A 23,311-nucleotide genomic window follows, 5' to 3' on the forward strand; every position below is an offset into this window, starting at 1 on the left:
TTTATTAAATGCTCGTTACAATAACACAGCTCTATATTTGACATAATTTACTAGGGAATTAGGCCTATTCGTTCATATTTATGTTTATTTCCCGCGGAAACATATTAGACTAGTTTATGACATGGGGCGTGGCTTACGAAAAAGGGCGTAGCTTAAAATCGCATATCGCGAGATGTTACATCCTGGTGGCTATGATTAAGTATTTCCCTATTACATGTGGATCTAACAGCAGCCCGTTGGAGCTCATGTCCAGTTGACCTTTCATTCGACCAATCAAAATCTTACTTGCAAAATCATGCCAGTGATTTGAAAAGAATTTGAAAACATTCGGGTTTATGCCGAGGGTATACGAAATGATTCGGGTGAATTACGAAGTATGCCGGAAACTAATTCAATATAAAATTTTATATAAAATTCGTGTCAAGACGAAAAAAAAACCCCATGATGGTATAGCCATAAAATCCGTTTATACTAGTATACAATCCAGAGTTTATTACTGCACTTTCCCCCTTGTTTTTACAATGTTGAAATAGATCAACAAGTTCGCCTATTGCATAAATAGTCTCGACCGATATTTTTAGAATTTGTATGCTCCCGAATAACGTTATAAAAGGCGAAGTGTAATTGGTCGATATTTAAATTGTTATTTATAAATGAACTGTCACCTGGTCATGGGAGTCCACGTAATGCTGTTAGATCTACTGGCGAGACCAGTAGAGCTAATTGTAATCAGATTGCTAATTTAGGGTTTAAGCTTTGATACGTAATAAAAAAACAAGAAAATATTATTCTGGGATATGCAGACCAGCTCACCTTTAATAGATCGACAATTGGTTTTGGGTCCTCACTGAACTGGTATTGTTTAGTAATCGTAATGTTTTCCCTGGTCATGAGTTTCCCAAGTTCTTCAATCATCTAACATTAAAAGAACGAACACAGTTACAGAAGTTTCATTAATTCATACATAGCAATGGATCTAAAAATCAAGCTTTCGGTTTATTTAAAAATCTAATAAATCGACTTACACATACAGTCTAATTCAACTCGCATCTTACTGTTAAATCCCGACTTTAGATATTTTAGTCCATGGGTCAAGCCCTGAAATGTAACTAAGTGGTATCACCTGGGATCACCTGGGCAGGCAAAATGTCATGGGTTTTTTTCAATAGCGCTGTGCCTGTAATTAATAAATTAATATGATTGACTTTTGTAAGGAATGGCGTTTTTGTGCATATCACTCAGTAAACACAGTGATCAGAGAAAAATTTTAATTCTTGGCAATATATTTGGGTAAGGGAAACGAAATGTATCATAACTTTGCAACGAATCAACATGTCCAAACTGACGCCATGTAAGGGGTAATGTTAAATTGTTTAGAGAAAATATGCCTTCTCAACAAACAACAGAAATTCATATTTACAAAACTAACAGAAAAGTGTGAGAAACCCATGGTTACTTTGCAGGCAAACAACATTTCCTTACATACCAATAAAAAGTTGGAAATGTTTGTCTATTGCCGTAGTTTTCAACTTTTATTACGGACCATTTGCCTAAGATACATTATGGTAGTCATCTTCGATTTTCAAAATGTCCACGATGTTCTATTAGTACCAATATATCGGCACCTATGCCACCTAGGTTGCAATATTTTAATTCTAATGGAGTTTTGAGGTATTTAAAATGCAGCTATATCATCCAACATATCATGAGATGGGTTTTTATAAAAAATAATGAAATATAGAGACAAATTATTGAGGGAAAACATTGTCTATTGTGAGTCTTCTGTTCAGGAAATGAGTTTTTTGTTGTTGAATGAATTAATGTTTAACGAAACCCCAGCACGAAAAATACATCGGCTATTGGGTACATGTATTATCAAACTATAATAAATGCAAATATTAAGTGATGAACGATATCAATATAAAAATTCCAGAGATAAATTACAACAGTGTAAAGAACTGTGCAAGAAAGACAAATATCACAGATAGAAAACATTTAAAGTTGTAATAAAATTCAGTATCACGAAAAAATTGCAACAAAAGTTTAGGATGTAATCAAAATAAATCCATCGCATTTCTTCATCCAAATATATTTTTTTAAGTTTGGATGCTTGCACTCCACCAAAATATGGCGTACCGTCAGAGTACACTGACAGTACTCACACGGAGATGGAGCATCCTACTTCAAAATAAATGAATGGGTCAAATATGTATGACCGATACGAACACGATACAGTACTATTTCATCCTTCCCGCACTGCCTATAAGAGGACGGCCACTCACAGGACTGGCTTTACAGCATGAATCTTATTGGCAACCGCACCATTCCAATCATCTTGCCAAGTCAAAAAGATAAATTGGTTAATACTATGTTTAAAACCAGTATAGAACACATCAACCCTAGCATGAAACAAATCCAAAAACAGATTTGGCAGCTGAATCTGCCTTTTCATTACTTTTCTGTTGAACAATGTACTTCTCAAAGTAATAAATACACAGTTGAGTGCACGTCAAAAGAACCTATTTACATGCATATCTAGTGCCACATCTACTCAGACACTTGCAACCACACTTAACTAATTTATTGCAGGCTTTGGACGTCTTTATCAAACGTACTCCCTCACGTGTCTGGAGTGTGTGTATTTTGTCAAACGTACTCCCTCACGTGTTTGGAGTGGGTGTATTTTGTTGACATTGTTCACTGATATACCATAATGTTACTTTGATAGGTAACCTCGAGTGCTGCAGTAGGGCATATTGGGTGGGTGGAATGGTTTCCATTGTCATCCTATTTTGACAGTACAACAAAATGTTCCAGGTCGCTGGTCCTATTATGCAAGATAACTGTGAAATGTGTCAGTAGCTAGATGTGTGAAGGATTGCATCTACAATTATTGTTGTGTATGTGTTGAGCGCCATGTGGGTAAAGACACGAGTCACACCAAGTTGTCATGCAACCTTTTTCAAAGAAAGCAGAGATAGTGTTACTTCCTGCGAAGTTATGGAAGAGGCAGGGCCAGATGTTTTTCATTATCCAAGACTTCATATGCACCATAGTGTAGTCATGTTCCGATGTGATAATCGACTATAAATGTCCATACTTGATTGTGCTGCATTTTGTCCTCCAGTTTAGATGATGGAATTAATGTAAATATGTTCGGGTCAGTGTTTGGTTTCATGTGGACATAAAGAAAAAATATATTAAATAGTTATTAGCAGGATGTATTCCAATGAAAACAACAATAGATGCATGGAGCTAATAATTCCAATCCTTCTTATGTTGATAAACTTGAACCGTCAGCAGATTTATCTAAAGCCAGTATTGTCGTGTTGAGTTGACCTAACATGCTGTTATTTATAACCGCACCAGTCTCCCAAAACAAGCAGAATGGCAGATTGCAATGAAATACAGACTGTGCTGTGTAATTTCCCCCAATCCAAACATAAGTTAGTAAACATAATTATATAGAGAACATTATATGAGAGGCCGTTAGATACCATTCATCTTACAGCGAGTTGGTTTAATTACGGATTGTCTGTTATTTCTTTTTTTTTAAAAACACATTAAAAAAAAAAATCATCCACAAATTGTGTGAATCGGCGAAGCTGTTCTCACATACGTTTGCGGATGATTTGGTTTGTTCATACCCAGATGAACGTAAAAGAAATAAATGACAATGCTTAAAATTAAATTCGAATCATACTTGCTAATAATAAAACTTAAACTACATAGTTTATTTTGAATTATTTTTTGGTCCATAAACAATAACGCTCAGTAAGACAATTTGCCCATATAATAGGACGTCATCACATATATCGTTCCCTGACAACGTAATGTTTACATTCATCGACAAAAAAAGTTTGTTTTATTTAACGACGCCGCTAGAGCACATTGATTTTTTATCTTATCATCGGCTATTGGACGTCAAACATATGGTCATTCTGACACTGTTTTTAGAGGAAACCCGCTGTCGCCACATAGGCTACTCTTTTTACGACAGGCAGCAAGGGATCTTTTATTTGCGCTTCCCACAGGCAGGATAGCACAAACCATGGCCTTTGTTGAACCAGTTATGGATCACTGGTCGGTGCAAGTGGTTTACACCTACCCATTGAGCCTTGCGGAGCACTCACTCAGGGTTTGGAGTCGGTATCTGGATTAAAAATCCCATGCCTCGACTGGGATCCGAACCCAGTACCTACCAGCCTGTAGACCGATGGCCTGCCACGACGCCACCGAGGCCGGTCCATTCATCGACAAATGAACAAACTCCAATGGGATGACATTATGAATGCAACGGATACGTTTTTAAACAACCAGTTGTAAAATAAATGATATCTAACAGTAACGAATGTAGTATATTTCTTGAGTAATCGATTTTAATTGTGGTTTTTTTGTTTTTTTTGGATGTTATGGCAGGTCATCATCTAAGAGCAGCCAGTCGTATGTCTTTAAATTGTAATTATTATTATTATTATTATTATTATTATTTTTATTTTTTTTATCCCACTGCCCCCTTTCCTTTCTCTCCTTTGAATCCCATCTCATTTCTTCCCGATCTGGCAACTCCTCCTATCTTTGAACTTCTTTCGCTGTCCACCTCCACATCCCAGTCCTTGTCTCTCCAACCGCGACAGGTGCTTGTCTCTTGTGGCTATCTGTGCCACACACCTGCCATTCCCCATCAGCTTTTAGCTGTGGGCTTAGTCTGACCACTTCGGGGAGTGTTTAGTAGTTACTTCTGGCATTGTTAAGAGGCACTTGTAACCACCTACTATGCACCCCTACTACCGGCGGTCGTTAGTGCCGTGGGTCAGACCAGCTTTATTAGCGGCAGAGGACGAGGATGCCAGGTGGGTGCAGGGAAATACACAGAGACTGCACCCGTGGAGGAAGTTGAGACAGGTAGGTGATGGTGTGAACAGCTCAGAAGACAGAGTCGGAGGAAACTGACAGAAAGGGTCGAAAGAGATTGAAATAGTGGGAGAAATTGGAAAGTTTTTTTTATATTAAGATAATGAGAATGATAGGCAGAGGGTGATATATGAGAAAGATGAATGAATGTGTGAGCCAGCTTTGACGGGAGTTGAACCACTGTCGTCAGCTTGATTGTCCAGCAGCTTATCCACTAGACCACGGAGCTCACTTAAATTGTAATTATATTTGTGTTATTAGTATGTGTTATCAAAAATAACGAATGATCTTCTCACGGGTGTGTAAGAAATTTTTATTAATATAGTATTATACCTTACCGTTGCATAGAGTTGGTATGACTGGTGTACCGTGGTGACCTTGGTCCAGTTGAAATACTTCAATACTTCAATGCGTGGATAATTCAATTTCTGCTCGGGATTGGCGACTCGAAAAAAGTAGGGGAACTTCCTTTTGTTTGATAAAGCTGATGATGTAGACATGTACGAAATCTGTAACCATAAAAAGTCTAATAGTAGTAGGTCTATTGAGCCCCACGTAGGCAAATGAGCTAGGTCACGTGATCGTTCCTGCCCTCTGATTGGATGAGCTCTAATCGTAGGGACTTGGCCAGGTGACGTCATGGCGTGGGGACGCTGACCTCTAAACGTGTCGTCGGTGTCCTACTTAACTGGGTTGATGGATTTGACAGCTGGCTCTTTGTTCGATATCCTGACCACCTGTGGGTTAATATGGGGACTCTGACCTATTACAACAGGGTTACTGTCTTTTACAGCTGTGTTAGCGTGGGTATCTAAACAAAGGATGTCGGGATGAGGGGATGGGGACTTAAGACGTGTTCAGTCATGTCCATGTACTGGCCCCGTTAGCGCGACTCGTGACATTACTGGAAAAGAAAAAGACATTCGTCAGTTTGACGAGGCTGTGGTAAATTGTTTTCACCAAGTGAGGTGTTTCTGTGATGAACTAACAGTAGTTTGAACTAGCCAAAACGAGAATAACGGCATATCAGCGGTAGAGTCTACGTTGAGACGAGTATATAGGGTGACGACAAACTGGTCTGTACGCAAAATCGACCAGAAGGCTGCTAAAGCAGCAACGTGATGGGGAAATATAAACAATGGTAAATGGTAAAAATAACAGTTCTTGAACACTTTCACCAATAGGATTAATATGGGATCAACCGAGCCTTTGTGGTAAGAGGTGCTAAGAAAATCCAGGTGGGGTTCCTCAAATCTAAAAACATATCGCATGGGACAGTCGAACAACCCTTCCGTTTTTTATATCTACCCTCCGTTACCCAACTACCTACCACAGAGCAGTCCTACCACGCCCCAATGCCAAATCCACATGCTCCGAGTACAGAAGACTTGAACGTTTACTAACAACTAGCCAATCAAAACACTTCAAGAGTCGTGACCTCACGTGGAACTCTTGTAATAACATTCATGGTCTGTCTTTTAGAATGAAGTCGACAAAAGCGACTTTAATGAATATTAATATTTAATTATCCCCTGTGCCAATGCTTTAATATATTTGTTAGTAATAGTCAAAGCCGACACACACACACACACACACACACACACACACACACACACACACTTTTCTTAACGTGCACGGAGAGTTACTTCCCTCTATGTATCAAATTTAAAATGGCGTGGATCTTTTTTTTTAGGTTATTGTTGAAGATTTATTTTGTTAATAATGATACACGTACTTCAATCGGGATTTTGAGAGTACAGTAAGTTGTACATGTTTGGTTTGTGTGTCCATTTATTGCACTATTTCGGTTGAGAAACGGTTGAAATATGGTACCACAAGTTTTGAATACCAGCTATATTAAGGGTATTTAAGGAGATTCGGACGTTGTAAAATCCAATTACTACGTTCCCCCCGAACTAACACAGACACACACACCAATACATACTAGCTAGTGCAAGGTTTGCCGAGTTTCATGAACGTAAGCAGGATCGACCGCATAGCTTACAGGCCGTGCATAATATGGTTCGCTTAAAAAAAACATTCCTTTTAAGAATGGCTTGATAGCCGAGAACTAATTAACTATTTAAAAATTGAAGTCACCCCTTTTGTCATACAGCTTAGTTTGGAGACCAGTGCCGCTTTAACTATCTATGCATAGATCGAGGTAGGAAACTGATTTAATACCTTCATATGTTTCTTTTATTTTTAACTCTTGTGGGTAAATCAATGGAATGTAACCTGTAATCCTGCTGCAATGATAGAAGACCATCAATATAGCGGACAATAAAGTTAAAAGTTTTAGCCAGATTCCTTTGTTTAGATTTAACCAGATCCTCGGTCTTTACAAATTGTCCTTATCTGTGGAAGATCTATGTATTTATATCTTTGTTCACTGTTCTTTGTAACAAATGCACCACTGATTAAGGATTGGAGGTTTCGCTTAAGTTTGTCGTGTGGGAATGTTGTGTATAATGTCAAACAAAAATCAAATGTTTTAATATTATTCTTGAGAATACACGGTGACTTATTGACAATACCTAGAAAAGCCATCCTTCACAGTGGTCAGGATGATGGTCAGTCTTTGAGACAAGGATTTGGTGATGCATTTTTTGGACCCCAATATGAACCTCTCCGAGTATGGATTCTTATGAAATTTTCGAATCTAATACAGAAGAGGAATGGACATGTCTTAGGATTTGGTATATTTCTTCTTCAGATAACATACTGCTTTTATATGTAGCACTACTCGAAAAATCAGCCCCAAGTTCGTTTAGGAGACAATTAATATATTAGAGGTTAGGTTATGCTATTTGATGCTTTGTCAGTGGGCAGACGTTAATGTATTAGTCCAGTCACAGAAAGAGGTTCTGTGTGCATTTTCAGCCATAGAGAATTATTCTTCAGATTTTTATTTTATTTATCTAGACCAAACAGAAGGTGAAAAACATTCAAGACCAGACTTTCGGAAAGGTGGCAGTAACGTAGATATTGGCTTCACAAGTTACCGCATATAACCTAATATCCTAAAATATGCCGATTTGTTTTCTGTCGTAAATAGTTTAATATTGGTTTGAAATATTATCTCGTTGTTGGGAAGTTGATATGATACAAAAAAATGCACCATTTCTATTCCGACAGCCAAAAACGATCTTCATAAATGAGCTAATCTGCTTGCATCTACCCGCCATATGAGAGGTGGGGATTGGGGTGCAGAGAAGCTTTGATAAAGACCTACTTGAGTATTATGTTACACACATAAAAACTAAGGCTACTATAATACTATTAGTAGTCTACGGACAGCCATGGAAGACGAGATGATCGAGAAGGAAACAATCGGCAAGGGCGGAACATGGGGTGAGAAACAGGTGGCTCAGCAGTCAGCGGTGTCCCCTTCTGTGACGTTGACCCTCGCAGAGCCTTCTGAGTTAACGGATGTAGTAGTCATAATTCACGTGGACACTCCAACCAGCCTGGTATCCTCACCACCTTCTTTTCTGTGATCTCTGGTTTGTACCTGTTGCGAGAAGCACATCAACTCCCCGTCCCTGAAGAGGAAGGCAACATCTCCTAATTACATCTCCTGGCGTAACTAGAGTAGACACTTATAGGACAGTATGGTACTTTGACTGCTAAAATGGCAGAATATGTGCGTTCCTGTCTATTAGGCCCGGAATTCATTTATCAGAGTTTTTTGTTTTTGTTTAAATATCTGTGCGTTTGTTCAGATCCAGATTTCTCGGTGTCAGTATGTTGACAGTATTTTATATGGTTCATGAAAAGATCATTTCGCACTAGCTGGTGTTATGGAGTGATCAATATTGTTGAATGGCGAATACACACCAATGGCTAATGAAGATGGAAACACTGTTCCAAAACTGCCTAGTTAGCTAGTGCTGCAAACAACAACAACAACAAAAACAAAAAATGGTCATATGAGACAGCTACTCCGTGACCATATGATGTGCCAACTAGATCACTTGATTCTGCCTTGTAGTGTACATATGCACCAATAGAACGTGTCACTGCCTTCTATCATTGTTGTGTCTATCAGAAAACATCATTGTTGATGCTGCAAACATAGTTTACCTTCAGTGGGCACTGTATGTTTTGGAACTATACCGTTAATTATCCTACTAGTGACACATTCAAAACTGGATAGCTTAACTAGAAAATGAAATGGTATTGAAATTTAAATATTTAACTGTTAAAAAGATAAGGGGCTAATGTTTTTCATTGCGTGCAAGGATAACATGTGCAAACTACTGCTGGGGATAATATGTATGACTGTGCGTGTTACATAAGGCCAATTTCTGATTGACACGATTAAAGTGTATTCTTCATATAGTGGTCAAAGAAATAATAATAAGTACATGCACATTCTTTATTTGTAATGCAAGTCTGAGTTTGGATTTGGCGTTAATGCATGTTTAAACTATTTGTTTTCTCAAACATGTCCAATTTTATTAGTTATATTTCAAGTTGCAATGGTGTTGTCAATGCATTTTGTGTATAATACTGCTTTACCAGTGACAAGAGGTAACATTCCATAACAACATTAACGATTTACGACAGGAAGGTAAAATCTATATATTTGACGATATTAGGAAATATGCGATAACTTGTAATGCCAGAAAGTCTACCCTCTCTATATAAAACTTCTATGTGGTCTAGATAAATAATCTCAGGAGTAATTCTCTATAGCTAAAAATGAACGCTGAATCCCTCTCAACGACTGAACTATAATTAAGAATTGAACGTTATATTTTTGACGTTCATGCGATGATAAACACCAAAACCGTTTTACACACTGTATGGATGGCGTAGCGCGTTAGCCGCGAAGCCGTTCATACATAAGTGTGTAAAACGTCAAAAATATAACGTTTGTTCAATTCCTATAATTCCAAATGCATTAATATTGCCATTATACAAAACTATATTAAAAACCCAAATCGAACTCTATTCCACAATGATTTACAACTGTATCAATACACAAATATTACAATTCCCTTAGAAAGTTACATTCGTTTTTTCCGTAAAATCTCCGTTCATTATAATGATTTACATAAGGTTTAATCAATTTTAATGTTCTGAATCAAATGTGGATAAAAAGTTATAAAATTTAAAATAACTGAACATCAACTGATAACGCAAACATTGTTTTTTTTTAAATATCAAACGAAAATCAACTAAAAATTGAACGATCTATATACTTAAATGGAAGATTTGTTGTAAAGCGGTTAGAGTAAGAATTTCGAATTAACAAAAAGGAGAGGTCAAATTATTTAGAAGATTTATCAATTACTATATTAATATTGCAGTTGTCAAAAGTTGAATTAGTGAAAAGTGAATGTGAAGTCTGACTTGAAAGGAATAAAGTGGTTTCAGTGTTACTGTGCGTGTGGATTTCAGAGGAAGTTTGTGATTGTTTGATATTCTCGGAAAGGAGAGATCGCGTAATTGTGCACGCAGGTGTATCTGTTTTCGCGCGTGTAAGTTGTCGATTTGGTGTTTTTGTCAAATGTGAAAGAACTGCGCTCATGTCTCTCTGTTGATTTGTTGAGCATTCTCTGCTATAACCTCTAACAGAAGATTCGATTTTGTGGCCTGTCATATACATTACGTGTCTCAGTTCAAAACCGGAGTGGTTTAAAGCCTGAATTGTCACCGTCACTCACAGTGCAGACGATATTGGTATAAAAATAGAAACGATGGAATCCTCGTAGTTCCGGTAATAACATTTTGTTTTTATATGTTTACCGAAAAAGTGCAGTTCTGACGTTCAGGGAAGAATGAATTTGTTTTTAGATCACGTGATAGCATTTTAAGTAATTCAGAAGCCTATTACAAAACAGTAATTATAAAATGGAATTATATCAAAATAACGAGTACAGACATTAAATTAAACCATTCAGAGAATGAGAAACATGTTTACGGTATATAGGCTATAAGCAATTAAACATGACGAACCACAACTGGTCAAAGGCTGTGATATGTGCTTTCCTGTCTGTGGGAAAGTGCATTTAAAAGATACGTTGCTGCATTAAGAAAACTGTATCGGGCTTCCTCTGATGACTACGTGTCAGAATTTCCAAATGTTTGACATCCAATAGCCATCCAATAAATGTGCTCTCAACACAAACTTTTGAACATGACGGAGCAAACCACCTTAAATATGGCAAGTGTTCGCTGCAGATGATATTAACTGTTTGTCAAATTAGATTAATTTTTAAAATATTAATAAAACCTCACTTAAAGGTAGGGTCAACTCAAACAAGAGCCTTATGTGTTGGAAAGATGCATACCCGGACCACCAACACATACTGACACTTTAGCAAATGAAAAACGCGTAATTTTAGAGTTAATAAAAACCCATGATTATTCCTGCTAACTGGGGGCAGCCATTTTGTTTCGTTTTTGTGACGTCCGGTGGGATAGCTTGGGGCGAAGTGACGTCAGCTCCTGACCAGTAAACAAAGCAGTAATTTTCGACAAGGCGCTTCTCTTTGATCAACCTGACTTGTAAAACAGCATAAATGACGTAATAATATAATAAACTATTAAACTAAATATATTTGAAGTTGCATTAACGGAACAAAATGGGGTTATAGTATTTTTCTCTGTTAAATAATCCAAAGGAAAAATGTACACTATTAGGCCTATTGATATGCTACATTTGGAGCAAAAACGACAACCCACGATACCCAAGTGATAATTTTCTTTTCCTTGGGACTACGTAATTGGTCAGTTCTGTGGTTTTAGATGGAAAAGTCTACTTAATCAATAGTTTTACAAAACTATTTACAATAATAAACTGATGTCCATTACCATTTTAGGGACAACAGGTAATATTCCACAATACCGGTATGTATTTTTGTGTCTAGACAGCGTCAATTAATTGGCTCGTCTGGTTACCAATCAAATACACACCTGCCAATCAAGAATCACAGGTAGAAGCAACCAACAGCATAGACCAATTAACTAAGAAAACACTCCGTGTATCGTTTCAGTACGTAGGTTAATGCATGGACAAAACATTGTTAATTATTTCGACTTGTTGTGTAGCCACTTTGACAATGGTATTTTATTTTGTATTGAAAAATAATATATATAGAACTGGATGTACTTACTGCTGGCTTACTGGAATGTGTCTTATTACAGAACATTGCAATGTATGACTATTTATCATCCCGCAAAAACCAGGTAGATTGTGTTTCTCTAGTGCTAAGGCTCATTCCTGACGTTACGCGTTAAGTATTACGTAACCACCAGCTCGCCAGAGGGCGTACTCACTGAGATGATACAAAATGCCTGCGCCCGTTATATATAATAGCCGTCACATTTAACCGTTTTATTAATTAACTATACGATTATACTTGTTGATATTAAGCAATAATGTGCATTATATATCGTTGAATACCAAATGCCTTAATTGTCCCTTCCTTTAACACTTAGAAAGCAGAAAACAAAACATGTGGTTGTTGATCAAGTAGCTCATTTATCAGCCAAGCATGCAGGAAATTAGGAAGTGGTAGTGGTCAAGATGGGCATGTTACGTTTGCACTGGCGTTCGAGTCAAGATCCCATGTAAAATATATAGCTATATATATAAAGAAAATTTGCTTTACGCTGGGGTGTGTGTGTGTGTGTGTGTGTGTGTGTGTGTGTGTGTGTGTGTGTGTGTGTTAAACAAAGAGACCAAGTTACCTGTACCAGATTCCAGAAATGTACCACCTCTGCCACAGCTTTAGAAACGATTGAACACCCATCTCCAAGTACAGCGAGGAACTTTTGATCTTCACATATCGTTTCTGCGATGATCTTGACGCCAAGTCCTGGATTACACTGGGACAAACCCAATGTGACACTTTGAGTATTTGTTCAACAAAACAGTACTTGATTATCGAATAACGAAAATCTCAACCATAAATATATATATATATATATATATATATATATATATATATATATATATATATATATATATATATATGTATGTATTTCTAAGTACTCTTATCACGAATCGGCAGGGACTATGCTAGTTAGTTCGTTATAGCAGTAGTTCGTTGTACACATTTGCATAAGGTGGTTATTACTGTATAGGGATGTGTGTGTGTGTGTGTCTGTGTGTGTGTGTGTGTGTGTGTGTGTGTGTGTGTGTGTATGTGTGTGTGTGTATGTGTCTGTGTTAATTATTCACAACAGTTATATCATTTTTTTTTTAATTATTGATTAATGATTATTATTACATAGCTATCAACGCTACAACAAATACCCCCCCCCCCATCCCCCCCCCCACCTCCACTAACCCCAAGAACAAACAACGAATTAATAATTGCAACCCTACTCCGATGTTAGAATTTTCAGATGACATGCGAAGTAATATGTTCGCGATAATCCTCACCAGTTATTCCTAACAGGTACTATAATTACACAGCATACTTGTAATTAACCCGAGCACTCAGACGGTATGAGAACTATAGTACTCGGGATAACTTGCAATACTCAATGGAATGTACACGTTAGTTATATAATTATAATTATAATCACTAGTAGGCCTAATAACAAATCAATCTGATTAAAAATAGCTCGACTCGTTAATAACTAGGCTACTGGTAGACCAACATAATTATTATTAAACAAATTGAATTTTGGTCAAATAATTCTTATGATATACAAGTGAATAAAAATTGACAGCCTTCCCACATACAATTTTTAATTTAAAAACATTATGTAACTGACTGTTCTATGACATGATATTTAATCGAACCTGCATATTAAAAATTAGGGATTTTTACAAAATATTTGTGAAAATATTGATAAATAATGGTGAATGATCCTTAGATATTAAATTAAACTAAATTTGAGTACGTAGAGGCTGTTGTAAAACATAAGTTCAGGAAAAGGCATTTCAAATCAATCTAATAACAAGTCAATATGATTTAAATTATCTTCACTGGCTCATAACTACTGGTAGACCAGTAGCCTAGAGCTGATTTCAATCAGTTGAATAACACATTCACATAACATTGTGGACAAAGACTATTAAAAAAGAGAAGAAAACAAGAAGAACAAAGAAGCAACAACCCCACAACAAAACAAGATAACAAAAAGTATACCATTGTGTTTTCCCATATCATTTTTAGTCGATACCCTGGAAGAACATTCGCGTGTTCGTTAACATAGTCGATAGCTATCTCAGTTGCTGGCTGGATACTCATTCCACCATTCCAAGCTCCCTCCAAGGGGAATAACCCTAGGATGTAGATGTCCTTCAGGCCTAAGTTCTGGTCCGTTTTTCTCAGCGCAAAAAGGAAATACAATCCACGAAGAAAGAGCAGGAAAGTCAAACATCGGTGATCAGCCATATCTGATTGTCTGAAGCGAGTTGGTGTCTGAATCAGTTGACAGAATAATGAATAAGTTTTTTTTACCAAAATTCACTGTTCTCAGAACGTGTGCAGTCTCCCTACACCAAAAAACCCAAACCCCCAAAACCAAAAACAAAACAAAACAAAACCAAAAAAACTACAAAAAACAAAATGGGATTTGTGTTTGTGTTATGTATTGCGATTATAATAATAAAGAATAGGACGAGAAACATAAATCCCCTTGATTCATAAGGTAATGCTGGTGACACATAAAATGACTAAAATCAGCCAATTCAATTAGAAGACAGGTTCAAAACAGAAACTGTTGGAACTTTAATTTAAAGTTTAAAACTCTATTGGTGTCCTAGGATTTACATTCAGTTAGACTTACAGTTGACAACCTTTCAACATATACGTGATATCTAATTTTTAATTTAAAAACATTATGTAACTGTATCATTTATTTAAATTCAAAACCCATGGGCGGATCCATGACATATTTTTAGGGGGTAGGCAAGAAAAAAGGGGCACACTGGCTCGTTAAAAAGGCATCTTAATAAAAGTTTTAATATTTGCAGGTAATATGAATGCGGTTGTGCATATATCACAGTGTACGAACGGAAGTGTACACTAAATGACTAGCTGCGGTTTCTGTAGCGCTAGCTACATTAATATAGATTATTATATGAGCTTTGAGGCCCGTCGGAGCATTTTTAAAGTGAGGTGCACTAATAATCAAGGTTGTTGTTAAACACGGTACAAGATGTGTAGGGAAGGTCCGAAGGCATGCTCCCCTGGGGAAATTTTTAAAACTGGATGGATTTAAACGCCTTTTCTTGGCATCTGAATTGCACAATTATCTAATTTTAAACAATTTAAAAACTATTTTAAGCATTATTTTGCATAGTATTATAACTCAAGAATGTATTATTTCCCCATGGCATCTTGACAATAAAATTACCAATTTCAGATTGATCACTTCCTCTTTTAGAGTTTTATAACCCAAAAATTATTATTTAGAAGAGTTCAAACCCGTTTCAGTTAGATCTCAATAACTAAATGGTGAATTTTAGCGTTGATCGGAGGCAGGAGAAGGGGAGGGGGGGGGGGGGGGGGACCTGGGGAAAAGCCATATAATCAAATTTGCTTCGTATCATGGCTATCATATATTTCATTGTGATTTTACTTTAATACAATTTTTAAAGGGCACTATTCTAGGAACGAATCTGTCTAGGTAGGGCAGATATAGCCTACAAAAAACAAACAAACAAACAAACAAAAAAACCAAAACAACTTGTACAAAGGGCCACTTGTAAGCACTTGTAAATTAAAACTTTAAAAGGTACTATTCTAGAGACAGCTGTACATAAAAATGACAGAGCATATTGTTCATAGGCGTCGATCGGTGGGGGACAGGGGGGACTCCCAATCTATATATATGCCCTCCCTAAACTTTTTCCTTCATCACACACACACACACACAGAGACACAGGGGTTCAACAATTTTCAAACAAATTACTTGCCACAGGGCAAGTGCCAATCAGATATTCATTTGCCCCATATATTTTTCCACTTGCCCATACATAAGGTTACCAGTTGTGTTAATACAATACAATTGTTCAATTGCACAAATAAAGAATTTTGCCAATAGGTTACAACGCTTACCTAGGAAGTACTAAATGTATATCTGTCCAGTAGTAGCCACCGTTTTCTCTATTTGTTGATTTAAACTTTGTTATTTGTTTGGTAGTGTCCACGTGTTCATCTAAATATAATTATTGTGTCGATGTATGTCTTAGTGGCCACTTGTTGTATGGCCGTGAATGTGGTGAGATCCCTTTCCACTTGTGAGCCATTCTTTTATGGCTGGCATTGGTTCACAAATGTTTTGGGATTTTGGCCCATGTGTCATTATGAGTATATTATTTAACATTCTCTGCCCCCAAAACACTTCTCTGAAATATTTTTACCCTGTTCATAGCTGAGAAATGTCTCTCGCAAACAGCCGTGGCTGGGCTCAAAGTAAACATGAGCTTGGTAAACAACAGCAGGGGAGAGGGTGTACATACATTGTAGATTGCAGCGCTGGGCTCAAAGTAAACGTGAGCTATGTTACTCAGCAAATGTTTTTAAATAGTGCAGGCTTGTTAAACAACAGCAGGTGAGAGGGTGTACATAGATTGCAGCCTTGTATTTTTAATTTATTGAGCATAATTTATTTGTTAAAAACTATTAATAAAACAGAAAAAAACGCTTAGTGGGCATCGCACCATCACGATTATGGCGTAGGGCTAACAAAATCTAACTTGTCACGATTATGACGTAGGGCTAATGAAATGTAATGTTTACACAAACGTATATTTAGATTAGCAAAAGTACTGAAAAAACATTAAGCACGTCCTGCTACAAGGTTTATTATATGTAAACTAAAATATCTTGTAACTTTTACAAGAATACACTCATAATATTTATGCTTTGTTCAAGTGAACTCGGAAATTATAAACTTGCTTTACGCCCCCGTTAATGTGCAAAGAGTCGATTCCAGAACCGCGTTAACGTCTAATTTAATTTGAATATGACAGTGTTAAACTGTACCCCACCTCATATACCATGTTTGCAAGTATTAAACATTTCGATTGCGCACACAAGGCATATAAACTTTATTTTTATATAAGCTGAAAAGCGTATTGGACGCTATTTCAAAGTTTGTCATTCCCAGTCTAGAGCTCGACGTGGTAAGACGTGTTTGTTTCGCACGTGCATACTGCACGTGCTTTCGTGTGCTCGACTTGGGGACCCTTCATTTCGTTGTTTTTGTCAGCGAAATGAAGTTTTCTACTGGGATGTATGCGGCCATTGGAACTGATTGAACGCTGGAACGCTTCTCGTTTCGACAGCCTGCACCACCAGGTTGGATTCTTTTTTAGCCAGATTCCTTGCCTCCACGTGATTTCTCCGGCTGATTATGTCAACTTGTTTTTTCGTGACTCGTATGACGGCCATTCTGCAGAACGCCACGGTTGTTCGCGTTTAGTCTCTACATGTCTGAACCTGTTCTAGCAGCAATGGAAGATTGATCGCCCCACTCTAAGAAGAAATAGGAAGCGGGGTCGGCCCCTACTACTCTTTTCTAGACTTTACTTTGCTTTATAGTGATACCATCTCGTATGCTCCGGAGTCGGGCCCGTCCGCACCACTATACCAACCAATGACGACTGGACTATACCCTAGTCTGATACTCTCTCTCTCGTTCAGACGGATCCGGCTTCTCAAGATCTGTATTTCAGCACAGCACTACACCTTCAACGTCTAATGACTGTCAATCTAGGGGTTTTCTTGACGGGATGCAACCCATCTCGTCCCTATAAGCTGTGCACCCAAACGGCCTTAACGAGGCCACTCACGTGGACATATCGATCGGACTTTAAACTTTTAGATCTGCGTTCAAAATGTTATGTCGAAATTATTTTTAAAAAAAGAAAAGATTATTAAATAGTCCGATTTAATTTTGGACTGTCTTTCTAAAATGCTCCAAATTATATAAATATTCGGCCGAGCAGTCAATTCTTTTTATTTTTGGCTTGTAACTTTTTTTTTCTTTTTTTTTTTAAGTTCTATTAACTTTTTTTTACTAATTGCTATTTACAAACTTCTGCCCATTTTCAACTCTACCCTTCCCCTCCCCCCATCCCGAGTCAGGCCACCGATCTTATCGGAGGTCGGACTCTGGATGGGCGTGTTCGAAACCCTAGTGGTATATGAGCACGTTAAAGTAGTTATCTATCTATCAAAGTTTGAAGATCATCGAACCGACTACTTGTACGAATTCAGTCGAACGTTCAGTGGCGGAAATTACCGATCTTAGTCGATAGTAAAAGGGGAATAACTCTAAAGTTGTTATCGAACTTTTCAACACATTGTTTTCCGTGTTGGTGTGTTAACGCATTGGAAAGAGTTCCGATCGTTCCGGCATTTAGGGCGAGGGTTAGTTTTCTTATGAGCTATGTAAAGGTTAGGACGATCGGAACTCTTTCCAAAGGTTTTACCGAGATTTGTAACAAAATTTTAAATGGTTTTAGGTGTTACATTACTCTTTAGTCACTTGTCATCGGGCATATGCAGTTACCATAATTACTTGTCCCCCGTTGGATCGTAAGGGGACTAATCGATAGTGTTTCAGTCGTAAAACCAGATTAATATAAATCCACGATGAAAATATAATCCTTAGATAAATTTTAGTATTAAAGGGACATTCCTGACTTTGCTGCATTGTAAGATGTTTCCGACTAATAAAATATTTCTACGATTAAACTTACATATTAAATATATTTTCTTGTTTTGAATATCAGTGTGTATTTCCAATTCGTTTCTGGTCGTCTTAATATTTGTAAGAAGCCCAAACTGGATTTTGTCTTCAAATAATTTCGTACGTACGAAAAAAGTATATTTTAGGAAATAAATGAAATTTAACGTAGTACAAATATTAGAACGATCAGAATCACGTTTAATATACAGCCACTAATGTTTTATGCAGAAAAATATATTTGATATGTAAATACAATCGTTAAAAAGTCTGTTAGTCGATAACATCTTAAAAAATGCAGCAAACTCGGGAATGTCCCTTTAATTACAATGAATGGATGAATGAATGAATGAATGAATGAATGAATGAATGAATGAATGAATGAATGAATGAATGCATGAATGGATGAATGGATGTTTAACAACACCACAACATGAAAAATACATCGGCTATTTGGTATCAAACTAAGGTGAATGCATCAATGATGTGCTGATCAATATCAATATAAAAATTCAAAAGTTCAAATGAAACACAGTGTAATTACTTGAGGTTCAAATATCAACACAATAAAAAAAAAAAAAGTGCTCTATTTCCGTGAATATAATAATTATGCACTGGGGTGTTCATGTAATTAATGTATATTTATTGTTATTGTTGTTCTGTACATAAATGTATATTATGTTGTTTCTTGCTCTGCCCATATATACTGGTGTTATGCAAATATATTATAATTACAAACTTTCCGAATTTATACGATTTACTGTATTCTGATTGGCTGACGTCACTAAAAAACCAATCGTTATCCTTCCATAAACCTCATAAAAATACGTCATCACGGAAGACCAAGATCGAAATAACCGCACAACACCAACAGTCACTACACGTAAACAAAAGTTAATATCAAGGTCACTTTGCGATAGAAAAACACAAGACAAATCTGCATATGAAATTGTTTAATTTTTTAAAAAGAAGTTATAATAAAGATATATACACTGTTTTTGTTGATTCAATACTTATTTTTATTTTTAGCGGACAATTTTCAGTAGTATGTATACATGTATTCCTACGCTTATTTACAGAACATGGTTGACGGTAAGAACGAAAGAAATTATTTTTAAGTGTTTTAATGTACACTTCTTGTACTGTTTGTAATTATAAGAATTGTTTCTAATTTTTTGGAATTTATCGATGTATAAAAGTCACAAATGTAGTATAATATAGCTTCGCTACGCTACGCGATTTTATACCATTTATGACTTTTATACATCGATAAATTCCTAAAAAATTAGAAACAATTCTTATATATTCTTATCTGATCTTAAAGCCGCACACCCTAGTTCCATCCAGCGAAAATAAATTATAATTTGGTTAATCTACAAACCTGTAACACACTTAGATCACATTTTTATCAAATGGAGTGAAAAAGCAGGTTTTATATCGATAAATACCATGGGAATCCCCATGTCCCAATTGCTTGAAATAATTTTGAAAGTTAGTATTCTGATGTCACCGGTAGATGTCGCTCGAAGCACATCACGACAAATTTCACAGACTTGGGGTGCGTTCGTTTCACCTCTCCTGGACATGTTCCAACTGTTCTGTCCTGGTTGGTATCCCCTCTCCAGATATCGTAAGACTTAGCAAAATTATTGGTTTTAAGGGTTTGTAACGTTTTGTATTGAGACACTTACTTGTCTGAACTTTATTGTTACTGAAAATGTTCACGAACTGTGAAGAAAAATCTCACAAATGAACAACAACAAATCGGATGTATTGCGCGAACCGTGCACGAGAAAACAAACCGAACCAAAATGATAACGGTCACGTGATATACCAACGTCTGTGACATTGAAATGGAAATATCCCCTCTAAAAATAGATTGGACCTCGCTTGCTTAACGGTTTTTTCTCGACAACACGTCTTGTGAAAAAATGCAAAAAATGCATTTCGTGGTTTTACAAACATCAGGATTACCAAAAAGCACTTCAGGTGAATGGAAATGTGTATTCTAAATAATAAAATGTAAGTAAAGTGCAATTTTATTTGTGAAAAATGGGGTTTAATAGCGAAAAACAACGCCGTAATGGTTAACAAATAAACGTAACTAGGGTGTGTCCCTTTAAGGCCGTCCCACACTAGCGCAGCGCATCGGCAGCGCGTCAGCAGTGAAGCGTCAATAATGCCCACTTGTACGCAGCGTGTCAAACAGAGCGTGTCAAACAGAAATAAAAGAGAGAAACAAAGCTGAAAAGAGGAAAAGAAAAACGGATTTGATTTGAAAGCATGGCTAATTTCAAGATAATTTCGAGTAAATTGGTTTTAATATATTTGTATAGAAGATTACTTGATAAAAAACGCAAGAGGAAGTTTTTGGTACACGACATCGTTGACCAGGCATTGGCTGCCATTTCCGTGTCTTTGTAACTAACCGATTGGATGTCGTATATGCATGGGTGTTTCTGTACCTCTATGATCAACCTTGCTTCGTTAATAATTTGTTTTGGCATTGTTTTTTTTTAGTAAAATAAAGATATTGGTCAATGGTGGAAGACCTAAAATATTACAAAATTATGACATCATAAACTGGGGGTTTCTGTGCGCGTCAGAGCAGCAAGCAGCAAAAATCGCTTTTTGAACGAACGAAAAAAACAACAAAACCCGACGTTGACGCACTGTTGACGCGCTGGGTATGTATATGGTAATTCATTTGAAGTTATTTTTTGCTGCCAACGCGCTGCGCTAATGTGGTCTGTCACGGGACAAGCCCCTGACTATCCAGAGACAGGCCCAGGGACGGACATGCTCGAAACTCTAGTAGTATATAAGCATGTAAAAATTATTCGCACTCCCATTCGCTAATGTGGGACGGCCATTATCATATAATTAGGCTATATATATATAAACAGTCTGGTGACCCTGCAATAGGAAAGCTAATGATAAAAATAATGAAAGACTAAATGCATGCATTAACCAAAAAATATATAAAAATTATTTTATTTCGTTTTTATTGTTATTCATATTCCGTAATATAATGCATGAAATAAATAGGCCTACCAAATATAGGCCGAGACGGTTCAAGGATCCGCAGTGCCTGTAGCACAAATAACAGCGGGTCCCCCTTCACAGGATATACATTTTCCAACCCCCTCGGGGAGATGGGAAAAATGACCTGGGGAAAATAAATGTACACATCACCGCGGGGACCCCTGAAGCGCGGGGTCCGTAGCACGTGCTGCATGCTCTACTAGGATAAACCGGCTCTGTGTGGGCCTACCTGTAAGAGCAAAGTTATGAAGATTTAGCTACAATACTGTCATATATGCATGCATATATTATGCATTGGCGTAGCCAGAATTTATTTATCTATTTATTTTATTTTTATTTATTATGTTTGTTTTGTTGGTTTCTTTGGGGGTTTTTTGGGGTGTGGGGGTGTGTGTGTGTATTGGTAGTGGTGCTGGTGTTGTGTTATGGGGAAACACAAATATAGGCACAAAAGGTGGCGTAGGAAGTGGGGGGTGGGGGCAAGGCGGGCATGTGCCCCCAATTTGAAGCCGCAGCGATGTTTCTTATGTATGTGTTCCCTCCACTTTTTGACACCTTCCTACGCCCTTGCAGGGGGAAGGGTGGGGTTGGGAATTGTATGTATGCACATAAAATTTAAAATACAACCTTTTTGTTAATATACACGTTTATAAAAAAATGCACACAAATATAGGCTTACCTGAATGTGGAATGTTTCAGATCGCCGCGCTTGTCGGAAAAATCTACCTGTGCAGATTTTGCAGAAATATATTTTGACATTGCAGGATGAAACACAAGAAATTGCTCATAACATTAATAATAACAGTATTGTTATTATTGGCGATTACATTACTATAATTATACAACGGTTTATGTTATTCACGCTGTGCTCGAGTTTATAATGTAGGCTACGGACTTATGACGTCATAAACTATGACGCATTTAGTTTGCTTTCTTCTTTCTTAATGTGAATCTGTCCCCTTAACCAATGTAAACATAAAATGGTTGCAAAAACAGACAGGGCCGCCGGAATGATTGTAACATAGGGGCGGCGGACTAGCGATGTTGATAGCCACGAAGTTACCCGAATTTGCTAGGGGGTCATGCATATCGTTTCGGATAGGGATATTAATTATTTAAATCTATATACAAATCTAATATTAATCTATACTGAACTGCAAAAGAAACGCAAGTTACATTTCCTTCAAAAGAGTGGCACGAAGGCAACTTACTTTTTATCAAGTTTCTCAGAATTTTTTAATTCATTTCACCTTATGATCTTGGACTCTAGCCTATGCAGTTCGTTGGATACGGACAGTGGCGTAGCCGGGTGGGGGGGGGGGGGCAGAGGGCTTGGATGGCAGATGCCCCCCCCCCCCCCCCACACACCAATACAAAATCCTGCCTACGCCACTGGATACGGATGCCTTGATATGTGTGTGGTTGTCATGCATTTGTACTGAATGGACAGTAGCTCTAATGTCTTCTGATCGCAGCCCGCGGTCACGACCAACACGCGCTCTGCAGTAGTATTAGGGCCTGCCGGGCCCCATGACCTACTTTCCGTGACCTTGACCTTGATGACGTCACGTGACCTCGTCCTGTATAGCCCCATGACCTACTTTCCGTGGCCCTGACCTACTTAGACTGGCCTACTGTGCAGTGTACAACGTCCTACTGACCCCGGCCCCTGACCTACTTA

General features: G+C 37.3%; 1 protein-coding gene across 2 annotated transcripts; it reads right to left on the minus strand.

Annotated features, from left to right (window-relative positions):
- Positions 1–636: 636 nt before the first annotated feature.
- On the minus strand, positions 637–22,517 carry LOC121371071 (gamma-aminobutyric acid type B receptor subunit 1-like). Of its 2 annotated transcripts, none has more exons than XM_041496702.1 (5): positions 22,310–22,517; positions 14,031–14,306; positions 12,619–12,746; positions 5,253–5,423; positions 637–915 (listed from the first exon to the last, which is right to left on the minus strand). In XM_041496702.1, exons 2-5 carry the CDS (start codon positions 14,044–14,046, stop codon positions 730–732), a joined length of 501 nt encoding a protein of 166 aa, XP_041352636.1. In that variant the 5' UTR covers positions 14,047–14,306; positions 22,310–22,517; the 3' UTR covers positions 637–729. The 2 variants fall into 2 exon arrangements, with proteins under 2 accessions (XP_041352636.1, XP_041352635.1); XM_041496701.1 differs by having other exon boundaries at positions 715–915; positions 12,619–12,756.
- Positions 22,518–23,311: the final 794 nt, after the last annotated feature.

This window comes from Gigantopelta aegis, chromosome 4 (genome assembly GCF_016097555.1).
Source record: "Gigantopelta aegis isolate Gae_Host chromosome 4, Gae_host_genome, whole genome shotgun sequence".
NCBI classification, from domain to species: domain Eukaryota; kingdom Metazoa; phylum Mollusca; class Gastropoda; order Neomphalida; family Peltospiridae; genus Gigantopelta; species Gigantopelta aegis.